General features: G+C 38.4%; 1 protein-coding gene across 2 annotated transcripts in view; it reads right to left on the reverse strand.

Moving 5' to 3' along the window:
- Positions 1-26,988, reverse strand: part of arhgap10 (Rho GTPase activating protein 10) — a 41,388-nt gene extending 14,400 nt beyond the window's left edge. For both annotated transcript variants that reach the window (XM_029506793.1, XM_029506784.1), the window contains exons 1-18: positions 26,412-26,988; positions 14,952-15,047; positions 14,622-14,683; positions 13,301-13,372; positions 12,984-13,085; positions 11,373-11,483; positions 11,082-11,186; positions 10,506-10,635; positions 9,805-9,911; positions 9,550-9,644; positions 8,842-8,923; positions 8,603-8,645; positions 8,436-8,504; positions 7,769-7,843; positions 5,096-5,180; positions 3,964-4,022; positions 2,368-2,473; positions 706-865 (exon numbers count right to left, since the gene is read on the reverse strand). In XM_029506793.1, the coding sequence (XP_029362653.1) occupies positions 706-865; positions 2,368-2,473; positions 3,964-4,022; positions 5,096-5,180; positions 7,769-7,843; positions 8,436-8,504; positions 8,603-8,645; positions 8,842-8,923; positions 9,550-9,644; positions 9,805-9,911; positions 10,506-10,635; positions 11,082-11,186; positions 11,373-11,483; positions 12,984-13,085; positions 13,301-13,372; positions 14,622-14,683; positions 14,952-15,047; positions 26,412-26,565 (1,713 nt within the window). In that variant the 5' untranslated portion in view covers positions 26,566-26,988. The remainder of the gene's footprint in view (positions 1-705; positions 866-2,367; positions 2,474-3,963; positions 4,023-5,095; positions 5,181-7,768; positions 7,844-8,435; positions 8,505-8,602; positions 8,646-8,841; positions 8,924-9,549; positions 9,645-9,804; positions 9,912-10,505; positions 10,636-11,081; positions 11,187-11,372; positions 11,484-12,983; positions 13,086-13,300; positions 13,373-14,621; positions 14,684-14,951; positions 15,048-26,411) is intronic.
- Positions 26,989-27,342: the final 354 nt, after the last annotated feature.

A 27,342-nucleotide genomic window follows, 5' to 3' on the forward strand; every position in this document is an offset into this window, starting at 1 on the left:
TAACTGCCTCAACAAACAGAATCCACAGAAGGGAAGAGCATCACATCCACCCTAATTGAGACTCTTACTCTGCCCAAATGAAATTCTGGTGTCAGGTACAGCACAGTGTGTGCACTTCTCCGCCAACAGAATCTGCCAAATCGAAACTTAGGAACAAAATACAAAACTTCAAAAACAATAGTGCAATAGAGAGAAAGTATTCTTTGCCAGGAAAGCAGGATTTACAAATATTAAATTATAAGCTTTGCTTGCAGATTTATTATCCATCACTATCAAGTAATTATATGCTACCAAGGTTGGTAAATGTAAAAGTGTTGGTCATGCCATTTAATTCAGATTTTATTTCAAACTATCACTGTACCTTCTGTAGCTTTGTGTGTTTAACATTTAGTAAATAGCTGTGGCTGGCAAGTGAATATACAACTGTACATAGAACACTGCAAAGCAGAGTGAATTATGCAAATGAAGACAAACAATAATGATTTGACCTGACATTTGGGGAAAAAATAAAGTTTACCGGTAATAATATAAAAATAATTTCTTTTTTTTTCTGTTCCCACAGTCATGGGACTGATTACCTCCGCTGGAAAATAAAGTGCCGTGAGCTGACACTACTGTTCAGGGGGTGTTTAGTTTCAAGTGTATTACTTTTGTATTGTACAATCAATACTGCACAGCATCTTTGTTAGATCACAGTCCTGTTACCTTTTCATGGTGTTCAATGAGGATTTCCACCACAATGTTCTGGAACTTGAGATCCATGATGGCAGCGACGGTCTCCTCCTGTGGCCTCATTAATGTGGGGCCAAACACCACACCAAGGTTGGCCACGGTCATCAAGTTCTGTTTGCTGTGGGCTGCCACGCTGAAGAGGACAACAAACATGATACATGATAATCATTTTATTATTTTACTCTAACTTACTAACTCCACTTCGCCACTTCACTCACTTTTTAAAGCAAAGCAACAAAACATGGCAAAACTCCTGTTTTATACAAGCTGTAAGCCGCCTAGATCTTGAAAAAGCTAATGTTGTGTTTAATATAGTTAGTAGAAAGGCCTAAACAATTTCCACTCTGAAGACATTTGGCATATAAAGTGATATTAGTTGAAATTATTAATCTTTGTTTGATGGCATTTTTAATCTACTTATAATTACATATATTTTTCAAAAATGTATTTCTCTTAAAAGTTTCACAGACCCACCCCGCTTTGAATCACATATCTCAAACACCATGATGAATTAGCCTGGCATATCAACGATGGTGAAATACAAACAGGTCAGGGACAGTCTATTTCACTGGCTGATATTTAAACTGAGGAAGGATCAGTGTTTTATTAAATGTCTTCTCCAACCGTCTCGATATTGGGACAACTTCAGTAGATAGACTTTTATATTAAGAGGTCAAAAAAACTGTAGAAAAACCTATATTTGGGGAAAAGGTTTTCTGGACAGGTAAAGAAATTTCACACTTAAAATATGATGATATGCAGCGCATCTGCAGAGAGACGGTTCAAATAGCTTCAAAGGATGCCTTTGAAGACAAAAACATTGGTGACAACTCACATTTATAACATCTCTCAAACCATTTCAGATAGGAGTGTGAAATTCTGGCTTTGCTTCCTTCCCCTGCAGGACATGCACACACACCAGCTTCAGAAGAATATTCGAGTCTCTCCAGTCTGGAGAATTTCACGCTGGATAATCCAAATTCAATTTCAATAGTGCTGCCTTTTTACCAGAGCCTGATTCTGCAGTGGGTTTCTATGAAATAAGATCCACCAGACTTTCACTGCCTCAGGGAAGAGGGATTATTTACTTATCTTCAATTTGCTCATATTTAGTTTATAAAAAGCTTGCTGAGGTAAAACCTTGTAATGTTAGCTCACATTATTTAAATCTTTCCTCCTATCTAATCTCACAAATGGAGTGATGCACAATAGTGATCCATCCAAGGGTGTATAGAGTAATCTCAAGAGAGGGCTTAATTTGAGTGGTCCATTTCATTTCCCCTCACCGGTGGGCTGTAGAACTGCATGCTGAACAGGTACGGAAAGCTACACAATCCTCCTCCAGCAAATTTAAATTTACACCAAATGACCCAAGATGAGGCAAAAAAAAAAAAAGATGCAATGCTAGTGGCATCAATTTTCTTACCCAGCAGTCACTGAGTAGACAGAGAAGAGATGGAGTGACAGCAGGGAAGGGGGAGTGAAGAGAGTGGGAGTGAAGGAGAGAGAGAGAGAGAGAAAAAGCATGTGGAGTGAGAATGAGGAGACAGACAGGAAGAGCTGAAAGAGAGAACTCAAAGGGAGCGAGGGGGTGGAGATTGGATGAACTATGACCAAGGAACTATGAACACTCACTTGGCCAGATGCTTCATAAGCAGCCCGAGGACTTGTCGATTCCTCTCCGGGAGTTTGTGGACCAGGCAGTGGACGGCTTGGATGCGAGACTCTGGACTACCACCCTCTGTTGAAACCCAGAAGCAGCCATACTCTCAAATTAATCTGCAAGGAATTCTCTATGCTCCTCAGGTGGCAGAGAGCCAGCAGAGCTGAGACCAAATACTGTACAATATTATCAAACAGCAAATTCAAAGAGATGATGATACAGTATTTAAACTGCATGAGCAGTTTAAGGGACAGAAACACAAAATAATCAAACCCTCTGTTAATTCAAAAGCCATAAAAAAATATTTTGAGGCATTCTGGAAAAATGTAGTGTTGAGCAAAGGTTAGTGGACCTAGTGTTCAGGGGCAATCACCCTAAAGCATAAGGGGTTAAGCATTAGAGGATGATACATTCCAGTTTAAATAAGTGAAGAGGTGTGATAGTGATGTATGGTTTGAAGCCTCCCAGAATTTGGCAGCAAGGACCGCTATGCTGGCAGAGGAGATAGCTTTACATTACCGTCGCTACCATATAAAGGGGTTGTGTTAAACCCCCCCGCCCAAGATCATCGCTTAAACATTTACTCACACATGGGCATCTGACCGCCCACACACACACACACACACACACACCCAGACACACAGAATATCATTACTATGGGAACGACAAGGATTTAAACATGGAAAAAGCTTCTTATGGATGCTGTCACCCATCAAAAAATATTCATTGCTAATCCACTTTTTCCCCCTCGTTATGAGGGCATTGCGAGCGCCTGATAAAAATGTCAACCTGATCCAATTAAAGCACTTGTTGTAATAAGATTCAAGTTTGGCTTGCTTTGAAAACATTTCAGGCAGGAATGATGTTATGTGGGGGAGTTTAAGAAAAAAAAAAGTGTCTTTTGCTGTTCAAGGTCACTGGACCATTTGAGGGCATGCAAATTACAGCATATTTGCCACTTTAAACCTTTTATCCCTCACTTTTAATGGCTTTTCTGGCTACATATATTTTAGCAGCACTTAAAAACAGGTAGAAATGACAAGAATATGGGCAGTAAGCTCACACAGGCTTCTTGAATACCTAATAAATGTCAGAAACAGTGTTGTAAAATAGTCAGAAGTGGCAAAAAACTGTATGCCTAAGCCAAAATCAACTGAAAGGCTCTTTGGTAAACTACAACTTTATTCTGTGCAAATTATTGAAACCAAGTACGAAGTCATGAAGTATAGCATAAAACCTTGGGCTTTTTCAGAGATCACTGCCATCTGAAGACAATTGTGGATAAATCCAATTAACATTCAACATGCAATCCACCAGACAAATGCTTTCAGAGTAAGCATATTTGAAATGGTTGCCCAGTATTACCCATAATACCTTAAAAGATTGATTAAAAAAAGTCAAATTTCTTTTCGCTTCATTGCATGTTTACAATAATTCACTGAAGAAGAAAAGGCCATCGAATTCCAGAACTTAAACAGATGAAATGCCCATTTAGGATGATACCACACACAAATACAGTGTTTTCTGCTTATGATGTGCTGTGTTGTGCTATGAAAGCTCAAACTTACTTGCAGGGCTGATGAACTCTTTGTAAAGTCCATAGGTCATCAATGGCTCAGGAAGGCTCCTTCAGAGGAGAAAGAGAGGAGGTTGGGGTGGGTTGGAAGGAGAAAGAGAGTTGATGTGAGCAAGGGGGGACAGAAATAGCCGTCTCACTGTTTTATAGGGTCTGCACACAGCAATGATTAATGTGGCCTAGCCAGGGGATGGAATTAGATGGTGCACATGTTGAGATAACCAAGTTCATCTGAAGGTAGTTTCACACTCCAGCTGGCCAGTGGCCAGAGGTACTTAGCCTCAGAAGAAACTAAGGAGATTGACCCTGCTTTATTCCAGTTGGCCATAAAGTGAAAGACAAAACATAATATAACAATGTCAATACACCATGTTAGTTTCACTGGAGTTTAGAATTTGTCAAATGAATAAAAAATGGAAAGTGTCAAAATGTATATTTATAAAATGGTAAATAACAGCACAATCTAGTTTTAATTAATAAATCATTAAACAGAAAAGACACAGAAGCAACGAATAATGAGTAGCTATGTAACAGCTATATTACTTCCACTTAATGCTTGTCAGTATCAGTAGAGTGAATATTCTCTCAGAGCTATTCAAGTCATGTTACACTCCATTTGGACACATTAATATGATGAGAAATTCCAAAATTTACAACCCTTACATCTCAAAATATGTTCAGGGAAAATAAACAAGTTCAACCTAAAAGTTTTCTTACGACTGAGCATTAAAATTATCAAAAGACACTGCAAGTAATTGCAGAGGTTTGAGATACGTTTGGAAATTTACCATCATCATTACCGACTCATTGGAAATTGATGTTTTGGAGATCTGATCTACGGATATTTTCATTATTTAACAATCTACAGTTTACTTTTTTTCTTCATATTGTGTTATGATTCAGACCATTAATATGACTAGAAATCAAGTGATAATTTCAAACAATCAAGTTGCGTGTTACAAAAGACAGACCTAAAGAATTTCTGTTTACAAAATCTACTATCTGCAAATGAACTTTCTTTCAAACAAGAAGTTGATTATTTGACCAATGCAGCTTTAGGTGGCTCACATTTTTTCAAGTGTTTGTGTGTGTGAGTCTGTGTCTTTCACCATACTGATCCTTACCTGAGATAAAGCTTCAGTGCACTTGTTATCGTTTTAATGTCCCAGTCCATACTGGTAGACAGATCCACTTCATTGTTCTTCTCATCTGAACGAATTGCAATTAAAATTGCATTAAAACAAAATTCACAGTTAAAGACTCTAATACAACAAATATTTTTTTCCCTATACAGAATAGCCAAGGAACTTGTGGGCAGCTGAGAAAGTCTAAATATATAATATAAATATGTAACTTGCAATTAGCCATTTGAGGATAAAAGTATTGCTAGGAGCTACAGGGGTCGAGTTTGGCCCCAGAGGACATGGAAGGAAGTTACAGCTTCTGCAGAGGGCTGCTTGTTCTATACTCATTACAAGTTTAATTAATCTCTTTCTACTTCAGTCGCTCCACAGGGACTCCAGAGCTGTGTTGTGCTGAAAACTCTTGGTGCTTCACTCACACCTTAAGTAACATCTGATGAATTACGGAAAATTTGGAGATGCAATGTGCCACTGAGGTGTTTTTTAGGCAGACACGTGCAGTGCACAGAGCCTGGGTCACCACACAGACTTCATCTTCATGGGTGGTAAGTAGTCTGTTGCTGAGAAATGTATTTTATTTTTCATTTGATTTGTGCACTGCAGTCAGTAGCACTGCGTTTCTCTGGTTGCTACGTCAACAAACTGGCCTGTCCAATATCAACTTCTGAAAGTAAATGTTTTTGTGCAGTGTTTGTAGCCACAGGTGTGCCTCTGTGTGTGAGACTGATGAAGCCTACACAGGCTCTGTAGTCTGCTTCAGCACAAAGAAGCCTGCCTTGGTTAGGTCTGGGATGCAAAAACATACGTCCAACTGCTGGATTGGCATTGATTGTGAAATTCCTAAGCACAATGTCGCAGCAAGTTCAAAGGTGTACATTTTTTGTTAGTTTACCTTTGTTATCTTTGTTCAAGCCATTTATAATTTGGTTAAATTTATAATTTAAACTTATCCCACATAAATAATTGGCTGTGGACATTTACAATGAAACTGATGTGTTATGCATGGACTGCAGCGGTATGGATGTTAGTTTTTTGTTTTTACCTTTTTATCATTTTAGTCAGTTTCATCACCCCTTTGTCCTCCCCTATCTAGGAATCGTTGGCAGGCTAATAAGCTGAGCCAAATCATCGTTTGTCCCTCCCTAATCACACATTTGAACCTGAACTCCAACAGGCAAGCACACAGTAAGAAAATCATTTGCCTGTACTCAACTTTTGAAGTGATGAAGAGCTATTTCATAATATTGTTCTCAACTAATATCGTATTACATTAGTAGGGAGCAACATATATCCTTTCATAATCTGGTGAGCTCTCTGAAATGAACGGACCAGTGTGTTTGAAAACATTATTCAGTGTTTAATACAGTCATAGTCATTTTTGATCAAAATGTTTAATTTGCCTCAATCTGTAATTATATTTAATTAATGTACACCTCTAATTCAGAAACTATCATAGCCAAACTCTCACCAATACTACACATACGTTCCCTTGCAACATGCTGTACAGACAGGTAAGAGCTCACTGTTACAGACTTCTTGCTGTTATACTGTTGTCTGACATTCAATAGGTGCTGCTCTCTTTGTTTGTACTGTAATATGACGGTAGATTCATTTTCTATCACTCTGTCCTCTCTGATTGGACCCTGGCCATGTCAGAGGGTGAGAGATGAAACGGAGGAGGAGTGGGTTGGAATCCGAACTCTTTCTTCAGGGTTTGAAAGCTGCTTCACCCACACACGGTGAAGTGTTTTATTCATGAAATGTTTGTGAACGTGCTCATTTATGTAGAACTAGTACTACCTCTGCCACACATTAGTCCTTTCAAGGATAAAAGAAAATGCTACTTTCTGGGTAGTTTAATGAAAATATCCCATGTATTCTATGTAGTCAATCAGTAATCCAAAAATTTCAAAGTAAGAACTGTATTTTTCTAAGAAGCAATCAAACTTTAAAGAAACTTTGTAGAGTGCTGCCGCAGAGTGTTAATGGTGGCTACAGCATGAGTCAGCAGGTTCTGTGGCTGGAAGGTTTTGGAGCGGAAGTTGAGACAAGCTGGCGGCTGCCTGAGTTTGTTGTCATTCTGAACACAGAGCTGAAAGTGAGCTGGTGTCTGCTGGGGACGGCAGGAAACCAAAGAGCAGGCAGGGAGCAATGGAAAGGACAGAGGACAAGATCTATAGAAAAGGAGTTGAGTAAAGGTGTTACAAGACAAGTGAGAGGCTTAAAGGAAATTGAGAAAGCTGAATGACAGACTGAGTAAGCCTCCAGAATGCAAGAAGCAACCTTAGTGGTTTGTTAATGAAGTGCAAGTCAAAAGGTCCAAAGATGCGAATGAGAGACACTGTGGGCTACTCTGTGGGATACAAAACTGGATGGAAGTGAGAAAATGGTACACCCAAGCACTTGTTGCACTTTAGAGAGACATGGTAGTGATAGACTGAGTAATGTCTGATTGCTAGCCACTATCTTTTTAATATCGCCGCAACAGACACATCCATTACATCGGCAAATTCAAACTAACTGGGGGTAGCCCACTATCAGATAGTGCAGCAGCATATAAATTAAAATTTGAACTTTATTCAGCTTATACCAGAAACTTTTTACGTGTGGGAATACATTTTTTGAGAAGAAAGGGAAGATTAGACTTTAACTTACCTATCATTAATGAGAGGAGCTTTTGAACCTTGGAGCTCACCCCAACAACTCTGTACAGGCCTTGGTCATTAATACCTGATAAGTAATAATAGTAAGAATACTTTGTTTATACAAATTTTTCACTGGAGTTTGAAAATGCTTTGTAGAGGAAATAACACTCAAATCACACATTGAAAGCAATGGCATAGAAGAAAAAATAATGAAATCATAAAGAACAAAGACAAAATATATGCAACATTAATCTAAAAAATATTCGCATTTTCAACATTGAATGTAAAAGATGTGCTGCAGGAATATGTCAATGCAATTCAAACCAAGTCTAGTGTCATAAAAGACCATTTCTGTAAAGAAAGATTTGTTGAAATGTCTAAAGAAACTAGACACCAATGACTTTTGCATTCAAAGAAGTCAGATAAGTGAGTGAAGCAAATTAATAGGAAGTATTGCTATGCAATGAAAGACATTCATCCATTCCATTCTCTCTGCAGTATTTGTCAGTTAGTCTTTTGTTTCAATATTAGAGCATGTCTGCCACCTGCTGTATATATGATTATACTGCAATTGTGTGACCACTTATTATCCACAATCTCTGATTTCAACTTTTTCCATATAAATTGCCAAAGAATTCTCAACTGAGCTTTTCAATATATAAATATCTGGAGCTCACCTCTGGTCTCTATGGCAGTTATGGAGTTTTTCGCAAAACTCAAACCAACATCATCCAGCTGGGCATCAACTGCAGGTGGAAGAAGAGAAAACTGTTTAAGCATCGTGCCATTGAAACATAAATGATATTCTTTCAGGGAACAAAGACTGGCAGAGTTTTAGCCTTACTTCCTCTTTCTTTTGAGCAAGTCCTCTCAAGGTAGTGTCCAATCTGTGAAAAACAACATTTTGTTGTAAAAGTTAAACAAACGTGTGGTGATAAAGTATATGGCAGATATGGGGAAGCATCTGAAACAAACAAAAAAATTGAATGTTTTTGCTAAATTGTGCTTTAACAGAATAGACTGAGGCTAAATGTGTGTGTGTATGTGTGGTAGATGATGACATAGCAGAGGCAGCTGACTCACAGGTTCCTTCCCACCCATGGCCTGCATCCAGAACTTATGGTCATCCTCCGACAGGGCCTGTACTGTTAGCACCGTACCTGGCCTGGGAGAGATTTGGAAAAGGCATAGTCTTAGGAGAATGGCACTGAATTGTCAATATAGACCATTCTTTGAAAAAGAAGAAGTCCCCCCCCCCAAAAAAAAAAAAAAATATATATATCACTCTCTGCTAAAGGCAGACATGCACCTTGGATTTTCAGTAAGTACTGATATGAACCCAATAGTCATCTCTGCCAGTTTATGAGAGCTACAATCATGTGGGACCAGATGGATATTAAGTTACTCATCATAGTCAGACTGGATGTGTGGTCTCAAAATTCCATCCTAAATCTGGGGGTATTGCTTTTCTATTAATACTACAGAAAAGGGGTAGGGCAGAGTGAGGTTATGTGACAAAATGAGATATCTGTTTCAGGAGAGAACAGCAGGGTGTGACAAATCCAAACAAGTGTGTGACGGCAGCATCTCAAGGCAGTGCTGCTATCCTGCCCTCTACCATCCAACACAGAAAGCATTAAACACTAAGCGTGCGCTAAGATCTCCGGAGCTCTGTTATTGTGGAATATCAAAGCAGATAATCTGCGTGTCCTCACAATGGACACACACTTTTGTGCCTGCAAAACACCATAACACCATTAAAAAGAGAACCAGCATGAGGTAATGATTTACCGATCAGTTATGTCGAGGTCCAGGCAGAACCTCCTGTCCAACACGTCAGTTGTTTTGCGGACGCAGGACTTGAGTGTTACAGACTCTGTCTCACCCTTGAAAAAAAAAAGAAAAGATAAATACATGTATGTACTTTACAATTTAGAATGGTGGGCTTATTTTAAAAAAGAAATATAAAGAAACAATGCAGTATAAGCATGGTTGAAATAATAATAATAATAAATAAAATAATAACTGTGTTCAATGGCTACTCACAATTTTCCCCCCAGATCTGTGGTCAAAGGTCACCATGTGCAGGATCTTCTGCTCTTTAACAAATGTACAGTAGCGCTTCACCCAGCTGGAACCAAAGGGAGGAGGCCCTAAAAAAAACAAGACACACACGTGACACAGGCATTCAGCAATATTCAATCATAACAATAACTTTTGCTTATCCAGGAAAAGGAAGGATTTCCCAGTTTGACATAAACAGTATTCCTGTTTATGATGTGAGTGAACAGCAAGAAAGAAGCCCGCATACATCAGTCAGCAGTTTAACTGAGGATCAGCGATTGAGCCCAAAAAACAAACAAACAAACGAAAACAAAAAATAAATAAAATTGCTTGTAGTTTCACATAATTTGCAGAAAGAAAGCTCTTCCAAACCTTTCCTGCTATTTCCTGCTTTCATGAAAAATTATGAAATGTCACTGACAAATAAGAAATAACAAGAAATGGATAAAATGCTGAATAAAATTTTGTAAATATTAGGGCATAAAAAGTCAGTAACACATTTTTAAAGCAGCTAAAGGAAAACAAGATCCATTCTGTCTAGTACAGTAGACAGTGTATATTTGCAGGTATTGTCATGATGCAACTTGCATCAACCATGTACCCTCACATATTATGACACGTTATGACTGGGTATACCATGAAAGCCTTTCGTAAAAGGTGTTTCAACCAGACAAAGGTCTTACGTTTTTCCTGCACATAGAGGTATCCTTCACAGCTGATAGGGCTGGTCTGTCTGTAATCTTGGGGTGCCTCCCTGATCCTCTTCATTAGCTCATACACCTCCGACCGTGTACCTTCGAATCGATTCCTTGTCTGGGAGGAAAAAGAAGAAAATACATATTACGGTGAGTCACTTCTGATGACCCTCCTAAAAAGAGGTTTGGACAAAATTTTCTCTGATGAGCATCAAAAATCCCTTTATCATATTTATGATACGAGCTTCATATGGTTAGTTTTAATCTAAAATTATAACTGAATCGGCTATGACAGGGAATTGGAAAAGAAACCGAATTGGAGGACCTGTAAAGTCACCAAGCTGAGGAAAAAAACAAAAGGACAAATAAATATTGGACACAGGACTCCAATGGCCATGCTGTGTTTATCATTAATAGGAATGTTGTTTAGGAAATTAATTATTTATTATTGAGAAGACTTCCTGGAGCTTTGTGGCCAATATGTTTTAATTTTCAATTCTGTCATGTTTAAAATCATTATCATCCAAATGATTAATATAATAAGAAAATATGAACATTTCTTACATTCTGAATATTTATCTGAAGGGCTCTTTTATAGTGATCAAAGTCCTTGGCAAGCTCAAAGCCCTGGTGATAAAAAGTGAAAACAGTCTGGAAGAACGCCAACATCTAAGAGAAGAAAAGGACAAAATGTATTAATTTAAAATTTTAGAAGCTGACAAAGAAACTCATAATAAAACCACAAGGGACAATCATATTGTTTATTCTCTTAAGACATGTAGGACAGAAACTAATACAATATATTCTATGTCCAGCCTTGTTGCTGCCCACATGCCACTGAGGTCAGTCACTCACCGGCTCCACGCACTCAAATTTCTTTCGCTCTTGGATCTCCTGCAGTTTGCACACATAGTCCAGGGACTCCTCCTGAAAGTGCTGCCTCATGGTCTCTACCTGGATGTCTGCCTGAAAAGGCAGAGAACACACATCATGATGATTATAATGAAAGACAAATTCATTGAAACAAAGAAAATAATAAAATAAATAAACAGTGATCTTTGTCAAACAGTATAATTTGGGAATCAATAGTTTTTTGTATGGTATTAAAATCGTAAAGGCAGTACACTGGAGTCAATAAACCAAAATCTAATGAGCTCATTAATATAGTTTCCAAATACCAAGTTGGTCTAAAAAGGTTCCAAGAGACCTTCTAACCTTTGACTCTCAGTTCTGAGTGTCAAAGCCACAACCAGCAAATCTGCAGTGGCTATGGCTCAGGAGGTACCTTTGCACAAGATACTGAACCATGACATGCCTTCAATGTATCATTTGTGTGTGTGTGTGTGTGTGTGTGTGTGTGATAGAAAAAAAAAGCAGTATGCTTAGATAATGCGCCACACAAATGCATGACTGAATGGGGTGTTGTAGTCTTAAATGCTTTGAGTGGTAGATTGGACTAAAGCATTATACTGTATGAGTGAAGTCCATTTCCCATGACTAAAAAAATATAAACATGTAAATGTTTGCACACCTCTCCTCGTGGGACCTGCCATTGATGTATCAGCAACATTTTGATCCCACATTTGGTTTCATTGTTATTACAGGGCTTACATGTATAGACAGAGGACTCACTTCTTCCACACAGAGAAAAGCCCCACTCGGCTCTTTCTTGCTGAGAGGGTGCAGCAGAGACCATTATTTGCAACTATTGAAAATGTTTGTAACTCAGAATGACACTATACCACCACAATGCACAACCATGAGTGAATTTCATTTATGTCAGATGACCAAATGTGTAGCTTACAGCAAATAGACTTTTATTAAAAATCTTTATGTGAAAAGAAATATTATACATCTTCAAAGTTCATAAACTGCCTTTCATAACATGTTACTGAATGAACAACTGATGCAGTGTTGATGAAGTTCACGACTCTTGTGGCAATGAGCAAATCAGTGGGCCTATTTATTCAGGTCTGGCAGCAATTTACCACAGACCCTTGTGTCACAAGAGTCACAGAGAACAGACTGAGCAGCCTGCATTCATAATGTCAACAAGTTTCGAGGGCCTTCTCTATTTGGTATATACAATGGTAAGCCTTACATGGCTACATGGAACATAAGAAGAAGAACAGAAAAATATTTTGGAAAAAGTTTCCTCAGGTTCTTCACAGTTAAAAATGTTCATCTCATGCTTTTGCAGCATCGGTTTTATACAAACTACAGCAACCAAGAGTTGACCTTGGTAGTACAGTACAAGTGAGCACACATTTCCTCTCTAAACCTGCCAGGAAAAGTGTTGCTCCAAGGCACGTCATTGGAAACTCACATGGTCCAACACGCTTTTCAGTGAGGCTCTTCCCTGTGGCACCAAAGGCAAAAACCAAAACAGGGATTCTCAAACTAAACATAATATCCGTTTCCTTTTTTTTCTCCCCTCTGTCAAAGAGTTCAGATGAGACTAAATACCTCTTGTAGTTGTGGCTCTTTCTTCTTTGCTGACATATTAAGAAGCTTTTCCAGAGAACTGTAGTACTTCTCTGTCTCCTTCTCATACCTCTTTCTTTCCGCCTTGAGAAAATACAGTGATGGGAGGAAAAGCATATAAGGAGAACAAGATTATTCATGGGGACAAAGCTGTGTGTGCATGTGTGTAGTTCAGCTCATATACTAGTAGCAGCGGCCTGTAAAATATTTCATTTTCAACACTAATTAAAAGCAAACAAACATATAAAGTAAGCGCTACACTACATATTGAGGGAATGGAATAAGGCATAATACATTACCCTTACTGTACCAAGATGCTCTTTTCTGAACTTCTCAAGGGGTTTCATTAAAGTTTCTGTGATGTTTCTCATCTAGGCAGAAGCAGAAATTGCAACATGTGTAATATTGCTCAACTCAATGACAGAGACTATTAATATCTCATACGACATTTCCACATTCAAGTATGTTATTTCCTGCCACTGCATACAGTTTCTTGGAGGCTTCTTTTTATCCTTTCTTTCTTTTTTTTAAAAAGTCTCTGAGTCTTTATATACTAAATTATATAAGTTGAGTAAAGAACTAACAAAGTAAATGTAGTTTTCTTCATTCCTCAAGTGTTTCTGCTGTGCTGACTGCAGGACATGTCTGTGCCTGTATGCTTACCCTACTTTTCCCTACTTCACGCTGTGAGGTCATCCCACTATGCTGAGTAGCGTCTTCTCTATTATGGTCTGAATTCTGTGTTAAAACAGTCATCTAATGATGCCCACTCCCTAACCTCAGACACTATAGACAGACATTACAAGAGAAATTCAAGCACTGTAAAATGTTCATCCTTGTCCAAAGAGAAATAATGTTTAGATATATTTCTTTTGAAATTATTCTAACAAACTCTCACAGGCCACGATGAACTTTGATATGTATTCATCTGTGTCAACAACATTTTCGGAGGTCACAGTTAAACTGTAGGACCTGACAGTGATTGAATGCCATCGTGTAGCAGGTAGTGTAATACTTTATAACCTTGGGGTAACAGATTATAACACAGAGCTACAATTACCATAGGGTGACCTTTATTAACTGTTATAATTTACATCAAATTCAAATTCTGTGCATGATTTATGGACAAAAACTGGTTTGGTGGTGGTATATCAAAATTTACCCGTTGCAGACAGTAACTTATGCAACCTATCCTGGAACTTCAAGCTTAGGTGTTGTAATTAAGTCTTCTTTCAGGTAATAGCCACACCCAGGCAGGTCTTGTGACACTGACCCTTAGACAGCCACTAGGGGAGGAACTCAAACAACAAACGCTAATGAAACTCCTAATGAACTGGTTTGGGCTTCCTTCTCGATACTGTGTCTGTATGCTACACTGGAGGAAATTCTATTACGTGTGCCTGTCCGGATCTCTGGTGGATGACAGAGTCAGACATTAATAGATGCAAGTACCAAATATGGGCAGTAATAGGTGTAGGCTGGTTGGAAATAAGCACAGCACACATAAGTGCAATACACCACATGGGGGCAAGCAAGCAAGCACGGACGCTCGCACGCGCTCGCACGCGCACACACACATTTTCCGTGGCTTTTAAGCAGGTTTTAACTGGTTTATCTCACCATCAACTCCCTTTGGTCTTCTAGGTTTTTGAGGAATATGGAGAACTCTCGCAAAGACTCATCTGTGAGAAAAAAATAAATAAAAAATCAAACGTAATAAATCCAATTCCCCTGTTTTAATCTTTCTCAGACAAACACACGCGCACACACGCACACAGGCAGATACACACATGATTATCAGCTGTTCCCACAACAGATGCATGCCACAAACTGCTCTTAATTTGCTGGTTGAGGAAGAACTGTAAACAAACATTTACAGTGCATGTTTGGTTAGTAGCAGCAAAACTAGTGGTTAGTTTCCATCACAAGAGCAGAAAAACCCCAACTTACCAATACATTTCTCATCATCTGTCTTTGCATCTCCAATGTACTCGAACTGAAATTCTCCCAGGCACTGAGCAAACTTTCTCTGTGCCATCCCAAGCTCTGAAAGAAGATTTGTTTTTTTAGATTTGTTTTAAGCAGTGAATGCAAAAGAAGGCAGAATGCTTATCATGTTCATAATGAATGCTTCCTGGATCTAATTTAGGTAGGCTACACAGACTATAATTACATCATTGCATTACATCAATTCTAGTAAATTTATCAATATATCTACATGTCATCTTCATTATAAAAAATGCATGTCTTGAAAGGACATTAACTGCACGGCACACAGTTAACAACTTTTGCAAACATCCTGTGTCTACAGTCTATAATATCCTGTTGAAAACCAAACCCCACTCAACCAGATGGGCAGGTGGGACAAATTAAGATGTGTGAAATATGACTGCAAATAGTTTAATTATCTGTTTGCATACATCTATTTCTTTATTTTCAATATATACAGACAGAGTGATGAAATTAAATGTGATGCAGAGCATTCCTCTGCAAAATAACTAATATTACATTAGCAGCTGGATTGATGTTTTTTGGATTTTTGTGAAAATAAAGGCCAATGACAACTGGTTTATACCACTAATTCTATGTTACTCTCACTGTGGCATTTTATCAATACCACAAAATTAAATGTAGTTTGTAAATATCAAAACAGAAAATCCCCAAACCTACTAGAGAGAACAGGAAATAAACTAAGATTCATTTCATATTATTACTGTTAACCTCTTAAAAATGTGCAGACTACTTGGATGTAAAGACTTAGCCTAACCTACAAGTTAGGCCATTGACTAGATGTGCCCTGAGAGAGCATGAAAACTAAACTGACTGAATACAAAAGCCAAATTAAGACAAATTAAGATATTAATTTTGATAAATGTAGCATTAATCTAACCTCCAGTTCAATCCCTCCCATTATTCAAAACCCAGGAAACCGAATCTATTTCCAAATATTGAGAGGATTCCCTGAGGTGGGATCTCTGACCCATGGCCATCCCCTAAGGAAACATGACAGAATGCAGCAGGGGTATTTTAAGGCTGCAGCTATGAGCAGTATACTGAGGGGCAGATTCACTAACTTGGGCAGATAACTGGGACTCTATAGGGAACAATAAACTCAGCTCTAGGACTGTACTGAGAATCTGTTCCTGCAACAAGATGGCGAAGTACAACTATGGGCTACAGCTAATGCCATTTTCATTAATGAGTGATCTCAGTTTTTCTGTTTGCAAACAAAGAAATTTTTTTATATTATAGCTGGGAAAAAATTTGGCATTCCGCCAAATAAGGTTTTGCCGATATTAGGTGCCATACTGATTATGCATACTGTTTCTGAAACTTACTTACTTACTGGCCAGTTGTTCATATTATTAGTAGCATCTGGACCTTTCCTGCTACAGCAAATTCAAAAAGGTCTTTTATGCTTTTAGCACTATCATGAGTATTATCCTATTTCTCCTACAACAAAAATCATAAACAAGGGAAAATATTCTGTTACTGCAGTTATTTCATTTTGGTTGCAGTAAATTTTTGATAATGCGCAGTGGAAGCAGACAGAAAAAAGGGAGGGGGGGGGGTATGCCACAAAGATCTCTGACAAGACACATGTAACAGTAACACGATATGCATCTTAGTCCGCATGGCTACAGTATCCATGGCCCCAAAAATAGGTTGCATTATTGCTGACTCAGTGTGTGGTAAAGACAGCAAAAGCCACACAATATACTCCAAAGGAAAAATTGTGGATGTCCAGAGGTTTCCAAGTTATCAAGAACTTTGCAAGGATATAACATTTGTTGAATAGATATAGTATACTGAATTGATAAAAGAAAAAAACAATTCAATAATATTGCTTTTTAAATGCACTAATTTGAACCATTTGGTTATCTCTAATCATAACTATTCTGCTGGTTACACACCCTTCGCTCACTGAAGAGAGTGTCAACATGCTATGGATTAAAGCTGCAGTCAGGTCAAAAGCCCAAACACGTGAGAGGTGTTGGACAATGTCAGCCTGAGTCTGGAACAAAGATGGCTTCAACTTCAATTGTTTATTTCAAACTGTTTAAAATCCACTGCAGCCTGCTCTTCAGCTGAGCCTTAAATCTATACAATGCCAAAGCAAACAAGGAAATATGGGTAAAACAAAACACCTGTGGCCGATTTCTTTGGCCAATTTATCTAAGTTATTGAACTACGTGGACCACAGGAAGCTGAGAGATTCACGCCACACAATGAGCTTGTGTATTAGAGTATTTACCATTGTTTGTTCTTTGAGGTAGGTCTGTATATAGCTCCAGGAGGAAATGTTCTTTCTTTTCTTCTGGGTAATGTAATTGTTGTTATTGAAAAATCAAGTACATAAACAAGTTGTCTCACTCGAAAAATTATAATTCACAATTTCTTGTCCACCTGCAGGAATTTTGCAAATATGTTCTAATGACAGTAAGCTAAACAAAAGGACTAATAGCTAATTTCTTGGCTCTTGGACCTCTGCAAGATGCAGCAGAGACTTAAGTTTAGATCATTCATCAAAACAAGTGTCAGTCTATGTTTGTTCTCTACTCTGACATCAGGAAATGTTTTTTTTTTTTTTTTAGCCACTACATGAGGACCATTGAGAGGTAAAACAACAATAGTGGCGTGTCAAATCCTCTGACTCAGACTCTTTAAAGATAATGTTTGAATGAACATGAAGAAGGAACACGGGAGACAACTATTGTGCGATGTTTTAGAATTGTCAGCTCATAATCACCTGGATAAATTTATTAGACAAGGGTAGAGTAGAAAACCTATTCCATAAACGTGTGTCAACCAGAGCAAATAAATTTGAAGCTCTTATACCATTACATCACTAACACACTAAAGGCTTTTCACTTTTTGATAAAACATTTTGGTGTATATGATGAAATGTTAAATAAAGCTTCCAAGTAATGTCTTCTCAAAATAAAGGTATGGCAAATATAAGCCTGTCTAGCCATTATTTGGGGTGCAAACACTCTAAAGCTGAACATAGCAATTTTCTGTGTTCAACTATAAATTTAGAGGGCATTGAAACCAAACAGAGAGCTAGAATCCAGACCAGGATGTGCAGCTTCATGAAAGGGGAGCTGTAATCCTGGTCAAGCCAATAGTCCTCAAATTGTAGCGCCTGAAGTGACTGCAGACAACACAAAAAAATCCAATATTGGTGCGCTCTAGAATAAACCCTGTAATTTTACTCTATTAAGACTTGCAGTCCAGTTTGGAGGATCAGGACAAGACACAAAAAAAGACTAGATTTTATGAGATCCAAAATCTTTTACCTCGAACAGTGAGAATATGGTTAGTAGTTTCCATTAATGATCTGAGAATATATATGTGTGTATATATTTTTTTGGGGGGTTTGCTCCTGTCCAATGCTCTGATGATAGCACCCTTGGTGGAGGCCTATTGTTTGGTAATTGTTTATATATATATATTTATGCCTTTTGATTGTGGCTCTGCCCTGAGCTTGTTCTTGGGCCTCTTACTGTTGTCCATCACTGTACCTCCTCTCAGTGAAATAATTTGAAAAATACAATATGTGCTTTAATTGGCATAACCCAATAGTCCCTTCTTGAGTTCCTTAGAGCCAGGCTTGAAACTAAGACTGACCAGGATTCTGTATTCAGAGCCTCTATGCTTTGAAACTTTCTGCCAGAGGAACATCGTGAGGATGAATCTGTTGTTTTTTAATATCCCTGCTTAAACCCTTTTATAGAAAAGCAGTTTTACAGGTTGCACATAGTTTATTTAATTCCCACAGAGTGCCTCTATTACTCACATCTAATGTTTTTGGCTATACTATTGTTTGGTTTTGCTAGCACTGTTCTCCTTGCTTTTAAATTTTTTGCCTTAGCAAGTCAAGATTGTGGAAGAATGAGGCACAAGCTCCACTATTTGTTTTGGGATGATCTGTTGTTATTGTCAGTAATAGTAAAGGTAGTATCATGAAGCATCAAAAATGTCAATCTTCACGGAGCCAGTTGGCTAATGAGTGACCCTTATGGAGTAAATGTTGGTCAACTGCAAATGATCCCAACACAAACGTAGAGTGGAAAGTTCAGCTGCTCCCCCACATTGTAAAAACATATTTTGACATTACACTAAAACCTGACACACCTTTACAAAGCCTCAATACACTACATTGTCCAACATACGGCCAGGCAGTATCCATTTCATTGTATTGTAAAAGATAATGAAAAGCTGATGCCAGTGTGACAAAAATCAATGCTATTCAAGCATTCCTCAAGGTTCACAGAACCTATGGAAATATTTTCCTTTGCGTTGTTTCGCTAAAGTAAAATGCTGTTATTGTGAAGACAGATTTGGTTCTTTTGCATTTTGCTATTGTACTTGTGTATAAACCATATTTTTTTCTTTTGCAAAGACAAGATCAAGGGCCAGGGTGCTGTGAACAATTAGTGTATTCTCCAAGAACAGTGATGTCAATGGATAGATTTGCAGTGTCTTTATTAGAGTCATATGTGAGCACAGAGCACTAATCACACTCATCCACAATCTGATTACACAGGCTGCTTGCATGTTGAACTCACTGCAGGGTGGACAGTAAATATGAGAATATACGAGGCCAAGCTGTGTGGACGTCATTACATAAGACATGAAGAATGAATGTTATCCGGTTACATGAAGTCCCAGTATTAATCGACGTCAGACAACATTGGGACATGTGGAAAAAAAAAAGAAAAAAAAATAAGAAGCGGTGTTGGTGTCCCAGCACTGTGTCAGTTCAAGTCTTAACAGCATAATTCAGCGGGATATAATCAGTAGTGCAATAAACAAAGGTGCTAGATCAGAGGTCTGCAGAACAGCCTGAAAGATAGCTGGTGTCCTGAAGGAAAGAACTATCACAAGCTAAGAATACCACACAGGCTGGGGCACATAAAAGTCCACAGCAAAGGCTTCTCATGCTTTTTGCCTTTTAAAGAAAGGCATTTGAGAGTAAACCTGGGAACTGTCAACCTTGGCTAGTTTCACTGGAGAAAGTCAGAGGGTCCAGTCTACTGGATTTTGACTCTGACTTGTACAGACCTCGCCTTATATCTATCTGATACAACAGATTAGGTTTTCCTGCAGCAGGAAAAAAATAAATAAATAAAAAAGGCAGAACTTTGTGACATAAACATCAGTGCCCCTGTTCAGAGGAGGTGGCAAGAAAAACAAAGACGACACAGTGGGGAGGTTACTGAATCACAGGATGGGTTACTGCAGAGCACCATAGAAATAAAAGTACTTAAAGCACATTGTGATGAAACTTGTGCATATTGCAAAATTATATTTACAGATGCATCTGTGAATTTTTTACATTTTATCCTTAAGTTATTTAGAGGATAAAATGCAAACAATTATCAGAAATTTCAAATCATAAGTGACCAAATATTTCAATATGATATAAATAAAATGTATTTCACTGTGCTTTTATTTAAGCAAAAGATGTTTCATTTAACAACATAAACCGGTTAAAAATAAGTAACCATCTTATTTAAGAGGCTGTGACGAACAAATACTAGAAATACTTAGAAAACTGTAATTGGAAATTGTGTGAATTGATTTTCCTCTAATCAGCAAGCGTACACACACACACACACACACACACACACACACACACACACACACACACATATATATGCAAACCAACATATGCTGCTTACACGAGTGTGTGTGCAATAGGAGCCCAATAATTCATACACGGACAAACTGCAAGATAAACTTGTCTCACTCAACTGATGGAAAAGTCACTTACTTACTTGGCAAAGACAAGAGGAACATAACAAAAGTGGCAGGAATGAAACAAACAAAACAAACGCTTCCAAAAGTTCACAGTAACTTGATTGATACAGTGCAGAATAAATCATTATATGACTATAACCACCTGTGCATGGAATTTGGTGTGCAGTGTTCAAAGTGTAGCTGATTCCACACTGCAATGTTTGTTTGGTCATTGTTTGTGTACATAAATGAAAGGAAAACAAATGTCTTTGGTCCATTTCCTTGAAAAGCAATCATCAAATTTAACATGTAATGCTTATAACTTAAGAAAAACTGAAGTACAAATGATTTTGTTGCAAGAACAATTCATTCACTTTGGCTTAATTTGGGTGTGGCCTGTGCTTCAGATGTCGTGATTATTTTTTAAAAACAAATGTAGGCACAAATTCTATTTTCCTGCACAAACAATACAGAAATGAACTTGTATGGTTTTTGCCAATAGTCTGGTCATATATTGTGCCAACTTCAAAAAGGTGCAGACTCAGACTGAACAGGTGCAACTTTGTGCTGAACACTAATCTTGCCTAGTCTGAAAGAACAGCTCATTAAGTTTATATAATAACAGCATTCTTTGTTGATAGTGGGCTGTTGAGGTATTATATTCTTCACTATTATTACAGCTATCTGGCCCTCCAGAGTCCTCAAAGATGTGCACACAACAGCACTTTTGTTTTAGACAAGAATTGCACTCACTGTCTGTATCACTATCTTTTCCACGGCAGATCCAACATGGCAGTCAGGCAGGGCAGTCTGTCAGGCACCCTGAGGTGAATTTTCTATATTTTGTTAATATATATATATATATATTTTTTATTTTTTTTTTTTAAACTGTATTTTCTATGCTCACAAATCTCCTGCAACATTGTACATATTTTCATTCTCTTCCAAAATCATCAGTGTTTATTAAACAAGTAAATTAAAATTTAAAGGCAGCAGACTCGGGTGTATTTCATTTACTGAACGTTTAAAAGCTGGATCTTCAACACTGGGAGTTCTCGCTACAAGTGCAAAAGTTTCCCCAAAACAACCCATGAATGGTATGTATATGTCAAAGTTGAGCTGACGGAGATGTCCACAGTGTATTCATTGGCATCTGTTGGAGTGTTGTTTGTTATGATTTCTACAGTTTCATCAAATGTGCCACTTAGGTCAGAGCTTGCACAGTCTAGGTCCTCAAAGAGCAGCCAGGTTTTACATACTGTGCCTTTCCACAGTCCTTCCTGTTCCACTCTCCCATCTTTTCCAGTCTGAATCCCTGCTCTACGCTCAGCTCCCACCTTTGCCCTCAGCACAGCCTGCCCACCAATCCCCTCCCACAACCTCCCTCTCCATAGCTCCCTGCCCTCAAAACAAGCATTACTTCATTCATGACCTCCTGATCCTCAAAACAATACTGTAGGGTGAAGCTGCCCTGAGCAATATCCTGTCAATAACAGCCCAAACTGAGCACAGATTTGTATTGGGGCATTATTTTGACAGTGATGCACTGAAAGGTAAAACTTAACATTTGCTAGCACCAAAAAAAAAAAAAAGAAAAAGAAGTGCCCAAAAGTACTTTTGTTTCATCGCGCAATAATGCACTAGCACTTTTATAGCAGACATTTTGCTTTGTGGAGTGAGACATAAAAAGCGTTCCTCCCACTTGACTTCATGTCTTGTTCTAATGCGATTTTAATGAAAGATTGCGATGTGGCTCTCTGGCAGAATCCCTAATGTGATTACAGAGAGCAACAGTGAGCCAAAGCACACCATGGCAGACTATTCTTAAACTTGTCTGCCAATGACTAAAGGACCATGGCTGGGTGTTCAAACTGAAAGTAAAAGGGGGTAAAAGAAAATAAAAGAAAGTATTTTGTTTTTATGGGCAAACTGGACAGCTCAGAGGATGGCCAGCTGTTGAGGTGACTTTGAGTGACCCCAATGGAGCTCAGTGTGTTTTCAACAAAACATACAAGCAGTGTCAAACTAATGAAAATAGCTGACAGACAATGACACATTTGCATACAAACAATGAGCTCTTCAGAAATAGAGAATCCATATGATCTGCTACAAAGCAAAAATCAATACATTTGCTGAGGACAACAGTGACGGGTGGTTAAGAGGGTACAGACAGGACACAGTTCCTGTGGAGGAAGCGCTCTGAAACAGAAGCACATCTGCATGTTGCTCCTCTAGTGGGCACTTCCATGTCATGGCTCTCAGGCCCAGGGCCCTGCTTTTAAGTTTCCTCTCCGAATCAAGGACTTTCCGTGGAGGAACATCCTCCCAGCCCTAGAACTGGAGGGAGTTACTGAAAGGCGGAGAGTGGACTGGGATTTGGAGATAAACAATGGTCCTCACAACACACCAGATCCCTATGAACTCTTGAATCCTATTCAGTGGATGTTGTAAACAAAACCAAATCTGTCAGTGTTTGTATCATACTGCAGGACCGACCAATTTACAGCATTTCTTGAACATTGGATCTTATTGTGAAGGCTATTATGATTATACAGCTTAGTCTTCTCAAATCAACTCCATTCAATAGTCTGAGCTCATAAGTTCATCTAGAGAGATGACCATATCAACTTCATAGCTGCAAACCACACGCAGTGTAAATGCAAAAGAAAATAAGTGGCTGTTTTCTATGACCTCAGTGACGACGAGAACAGTCACATTCCCTGGAGGCACAGATGATCAGAAAGTAAAAGTGTTCAGCTATGATTTAGAGTTCAAACATGAATGTAAATTAACACGAGCTGACACTGATAATTTGTAACTTACTTATACTTCTACATAGTCAAAACTACAATATACTTAATGATAGCACTGTGGTTCGGTTTAAGCCTGGGAAAAGGGTGACACGCTGCAGAAAAGACCGTTCTGTGGCATGATCTTTGTTTAAAAATGGGATAATTTGAAGAAAGAATCAGAGTTAAATTCATGTTTATAAATACAGAGTTCAATCCCAATAAAAACTGGTTAAATTGTAATTAAAATCCAATTTGGAAAATGTCCTCACTGGGAAGGATGCAACAATAGAAAAATGGGTTTCTCTTTCATGGTTGATTCTGGACCACACATCTATGAGTACAGCTGCAACTAACACTCAATTTTCATTAAATGTGAAATTAAATTCCCATCACTCATAAAACATTAGAGTAAAGAAGCAATGGATCAGAGGAGTTTATTTGTCTTTTATCCTTGAACAACGGCATTAAAAATATTTACAATTTATGCTAGTTAACTTACTTTTAAATCGCGAACCTCCTATTTTGAAGACTAAAAGCTGACCAACTGCCTTGCCCTAAGTTAAATAGGAAACACCCTTGGTAAAGAACCTTTTTTTTTTTAATCATGGGGTAACATACAATGGGAATGACATTAAACCGTGTAAACACCACATGATTACTATGAATGTGTCTCAAAACACTTACTTGAAACTGGTAGATGAGACAGGCACAGGTTGAGCAAATCAGGCTTTGTTCATATCAGTGTGATCATCAGTTCCTTCCGCAAACATCGACTAATTCTGCAATCCCAATGGGTGTGCACAACAGACAAGGGTTCCCTTGTCACAAGTGAAAGGCTAATGAAGAGCTAACAGGATTTTACAAACCACATACTGTACAGGTCCTTAGGTTGGGCACACTTACATAAGACTTCACCATGTCACTCACAAATGGTCATTTTATAATGATATATTTAGAAATCCTCCCCCTTGAAAGATTGGAATCTGAAAATTTTGCATTCCTTCAATACTTGTACAAAAAAATAACTGAAATGAATGTCTAAGGACTGTCAAAATAATTGGTGATTATTTTCCTATCTACTGACAAATGGTTAGTCTTTTAATAAAATACAAGAAAGAGCATAAAGACGGAGCTCTTATTAAGTAATTAATTAGAAGTTAGAAATAAAATTAGGGGCAGAGTAGACAGAGTTTATCAAGAGGATGCGACAAAGAAAAGGCAACAAGTCAACTGCAGTGCTGGGTGAACAATCACCTTGTCCAGAGAGGTTAGAGGACAATGGCTGGACCTGCTCAAAGTAACAGGTACAACAGACCACAAGTATGCAAATAACAGCTCAGTGCAACAATAATGTGCTGTGCAGGAGGATAGAAGCTTGAAGCACACACATGGTTTCACTCATGTCAGCAGAGCTACACTAAATCTGCAGATGGGCTGACTGAAGGAGAGAAAAATGACACCTCCACTGAAAAATCTTGTTTGATGGGGGGGGGTGTAACGGTGCAAAGACACAGGGACAGATTTTAAATACGGCTAATGAATCATCTGAATGAAACAAAATATCTGAAGGTTGCTTCCAAGCAGGTGAATCCCTTCAGGACTTTCTGAATCTGTGTCAAGTGTCTAGATGCAGCCAAATCACATAGAATCCTGCTGTTTCACAGCATTCATCAGGACTAAGGCCAGAGCTGAAACAAACTGTCTAATCTAATATATCATGCACATAGACCTAGCAATCAGGATCGATAGCTAAGTGACATCACACTTAAAATTAATAAACCCAAACCTGCCAATACCTTACATAATAGGTTTTAATCTAAATCCAAAGAAGATGATATTAAGGCTGCAACAAAACAGCCATGTGTATTCTTCAGATTACTTGATTAACCAACTAAGATGAACAACATTACAATTTTGTCCAACCAGACCTAAATGAAAGGATTTGTGTAATCACAGAGGCCAATATGATTGTCTCTTCGTTACACAGTAGTAAGTTGGAATATTAAACCATTCCCTGGCCCTAAGTATGCCACTAAAACTCTGCTGAAGCTGCCTGACAGTGCAGCCAACATGAACAAAGTTCAGCAACACCTTGCTGAGTCTCTGCTTTACAGAATATAGGTTGTGTCAAAGGCAGATCTAAACGTCTTCAACCATGTGGAGCGGAAAGTGGGCGAGATCAAAGCCGTCTGCAGGGTTTACAGTACAAAAAACATGTTGTGTGACAAAACACTGTTGCAGTGGAAGGCCTGAAGCTGCCTGTCAACTGTATTGGTAATGATACAGTTCAAACATAGCATTCACATAAGACTGAAAATGAAAAAGAAATCATATTTCCAAGCCTGAGTTCAGTTAGATAGATTTCTTGGGATTTCCCAGCAAGGCTAATGAAAGCAATGCATTTGACTGTGGGCTAGTGTAAAGAGAGTTAGGGGTAATCACCCAGCAAACCCAGCAGAAAGCCCAGCCCACAAGAGTAGAGTACAAAGCGATAACAATCAAGTCATTTTAACTCACTTGAGGTGTGTGACTGTGAGCAAATAGTGCAGTAGGAGGTTATTAAAAAGAAACTCCGGGAGACGTTTTCTCAAAGTGCCTGCCTTAAAACACGACTGGGTGTCCCCATAAATCAAAACAAAAGAAAGCACTTTCCAAATACATTAAAAACAGAAGACGCCTCGTTCTGGTCATGACAGTCTGATATATTATTAGAGTTTCATTTTCTTTGCTGTTCATAATGTAACCACATATGATAGAGTAATGATGTGCTCATTCAGAGCAAGCATCAACAGCCCAAACGTCTGCCTTGGGGCATTGAATGGGTGTCGATCAGTAGCATTATAAAGGTTTAAAATCACCGCAGTCCACTTACGTTTTGTTGCGCTGATAAGGTTCTTCCCATCCTTGTAGAGTTCTTTGATAAACCTGTTAGTTTTGTCCAGCTCTGCTTCGTGTGCCTTTATTTTGTCCCTGAAGCTGGGACTGTCCAGATAGCATTCACTGAACTCCAGCGGGTGTAGTCCCATTTTTATGACAGCTTTGCAACTTCGTGTTCAAGCACGGGAGGTTTAAAAAAAAAAAAAAACTTGGCCAAAAAAGGCGGCTTATTTACTAAAACAACAACAAACTGACAGCTACAGTGAAATTATGGCTCTTTTTTTCTGGTCTGTTCAAGTCAAGCACAGCAAACATAGCTACGTGAGGTAGCAGCAGCTAATGGAGGTTAGCATGGTAACTTCTGTAGTGGCTGTTGATAAATAACAGCGGCTAACGGTTATAACGATTAAAAAAAAAAAATTTGAAAAGTCACGGCGCTAAGCTAACGGACTAACCCTAACCCTAACGTCGGAGTCGTCAGTAAATCATGGTGGTTATATCCAGGTTCCCTTCCCTTCATCTGGAGCACTCCACCTAGAAAGTGACAGATTGAGAAACTCTGCTGACATCGGCGTGCGTGTGGCAAAACTTCTGCCGAGGTTCCCCTGCCGCTGCAAGATGGGTGACGCGCACTGACTTCCGGCTTCGCTGGTCGCTCAAAAGACATCAAATAGCGATGTCATGTTATGACTAATGAGGTGGGACAGACTCACAGACCTTTAGTGAGGATATGGTATAAACACAACTATTATAATCTGTTAATTAATCACATGAGTGCTTAAACATAAGGTGGTTTGTATTAAAAATGTGAACTATAATAATAAGGCATGGTGCCTTATTTTATTTTACTTTATTTTATTTTATTATCAGTAGTAGTAGTAGTTTATTTGTTCGCATTTTTTGGCTTTGTCACAACAATAGATTTG

This window comes from Echeneis naucrates, chromosome 1 (genome assembly GCF_900963305.1).
Source record: "Echeneis naucrates chromosome 1, fEcheNa1.1, whole genome shotgun sequence".
NCBI classification, from domain to species: Eukaryota; Metazoa; Chordata; class Actinopteri; order Carangiformes; family Echeneidae; genus Echeneis; species Echeneis naucrates.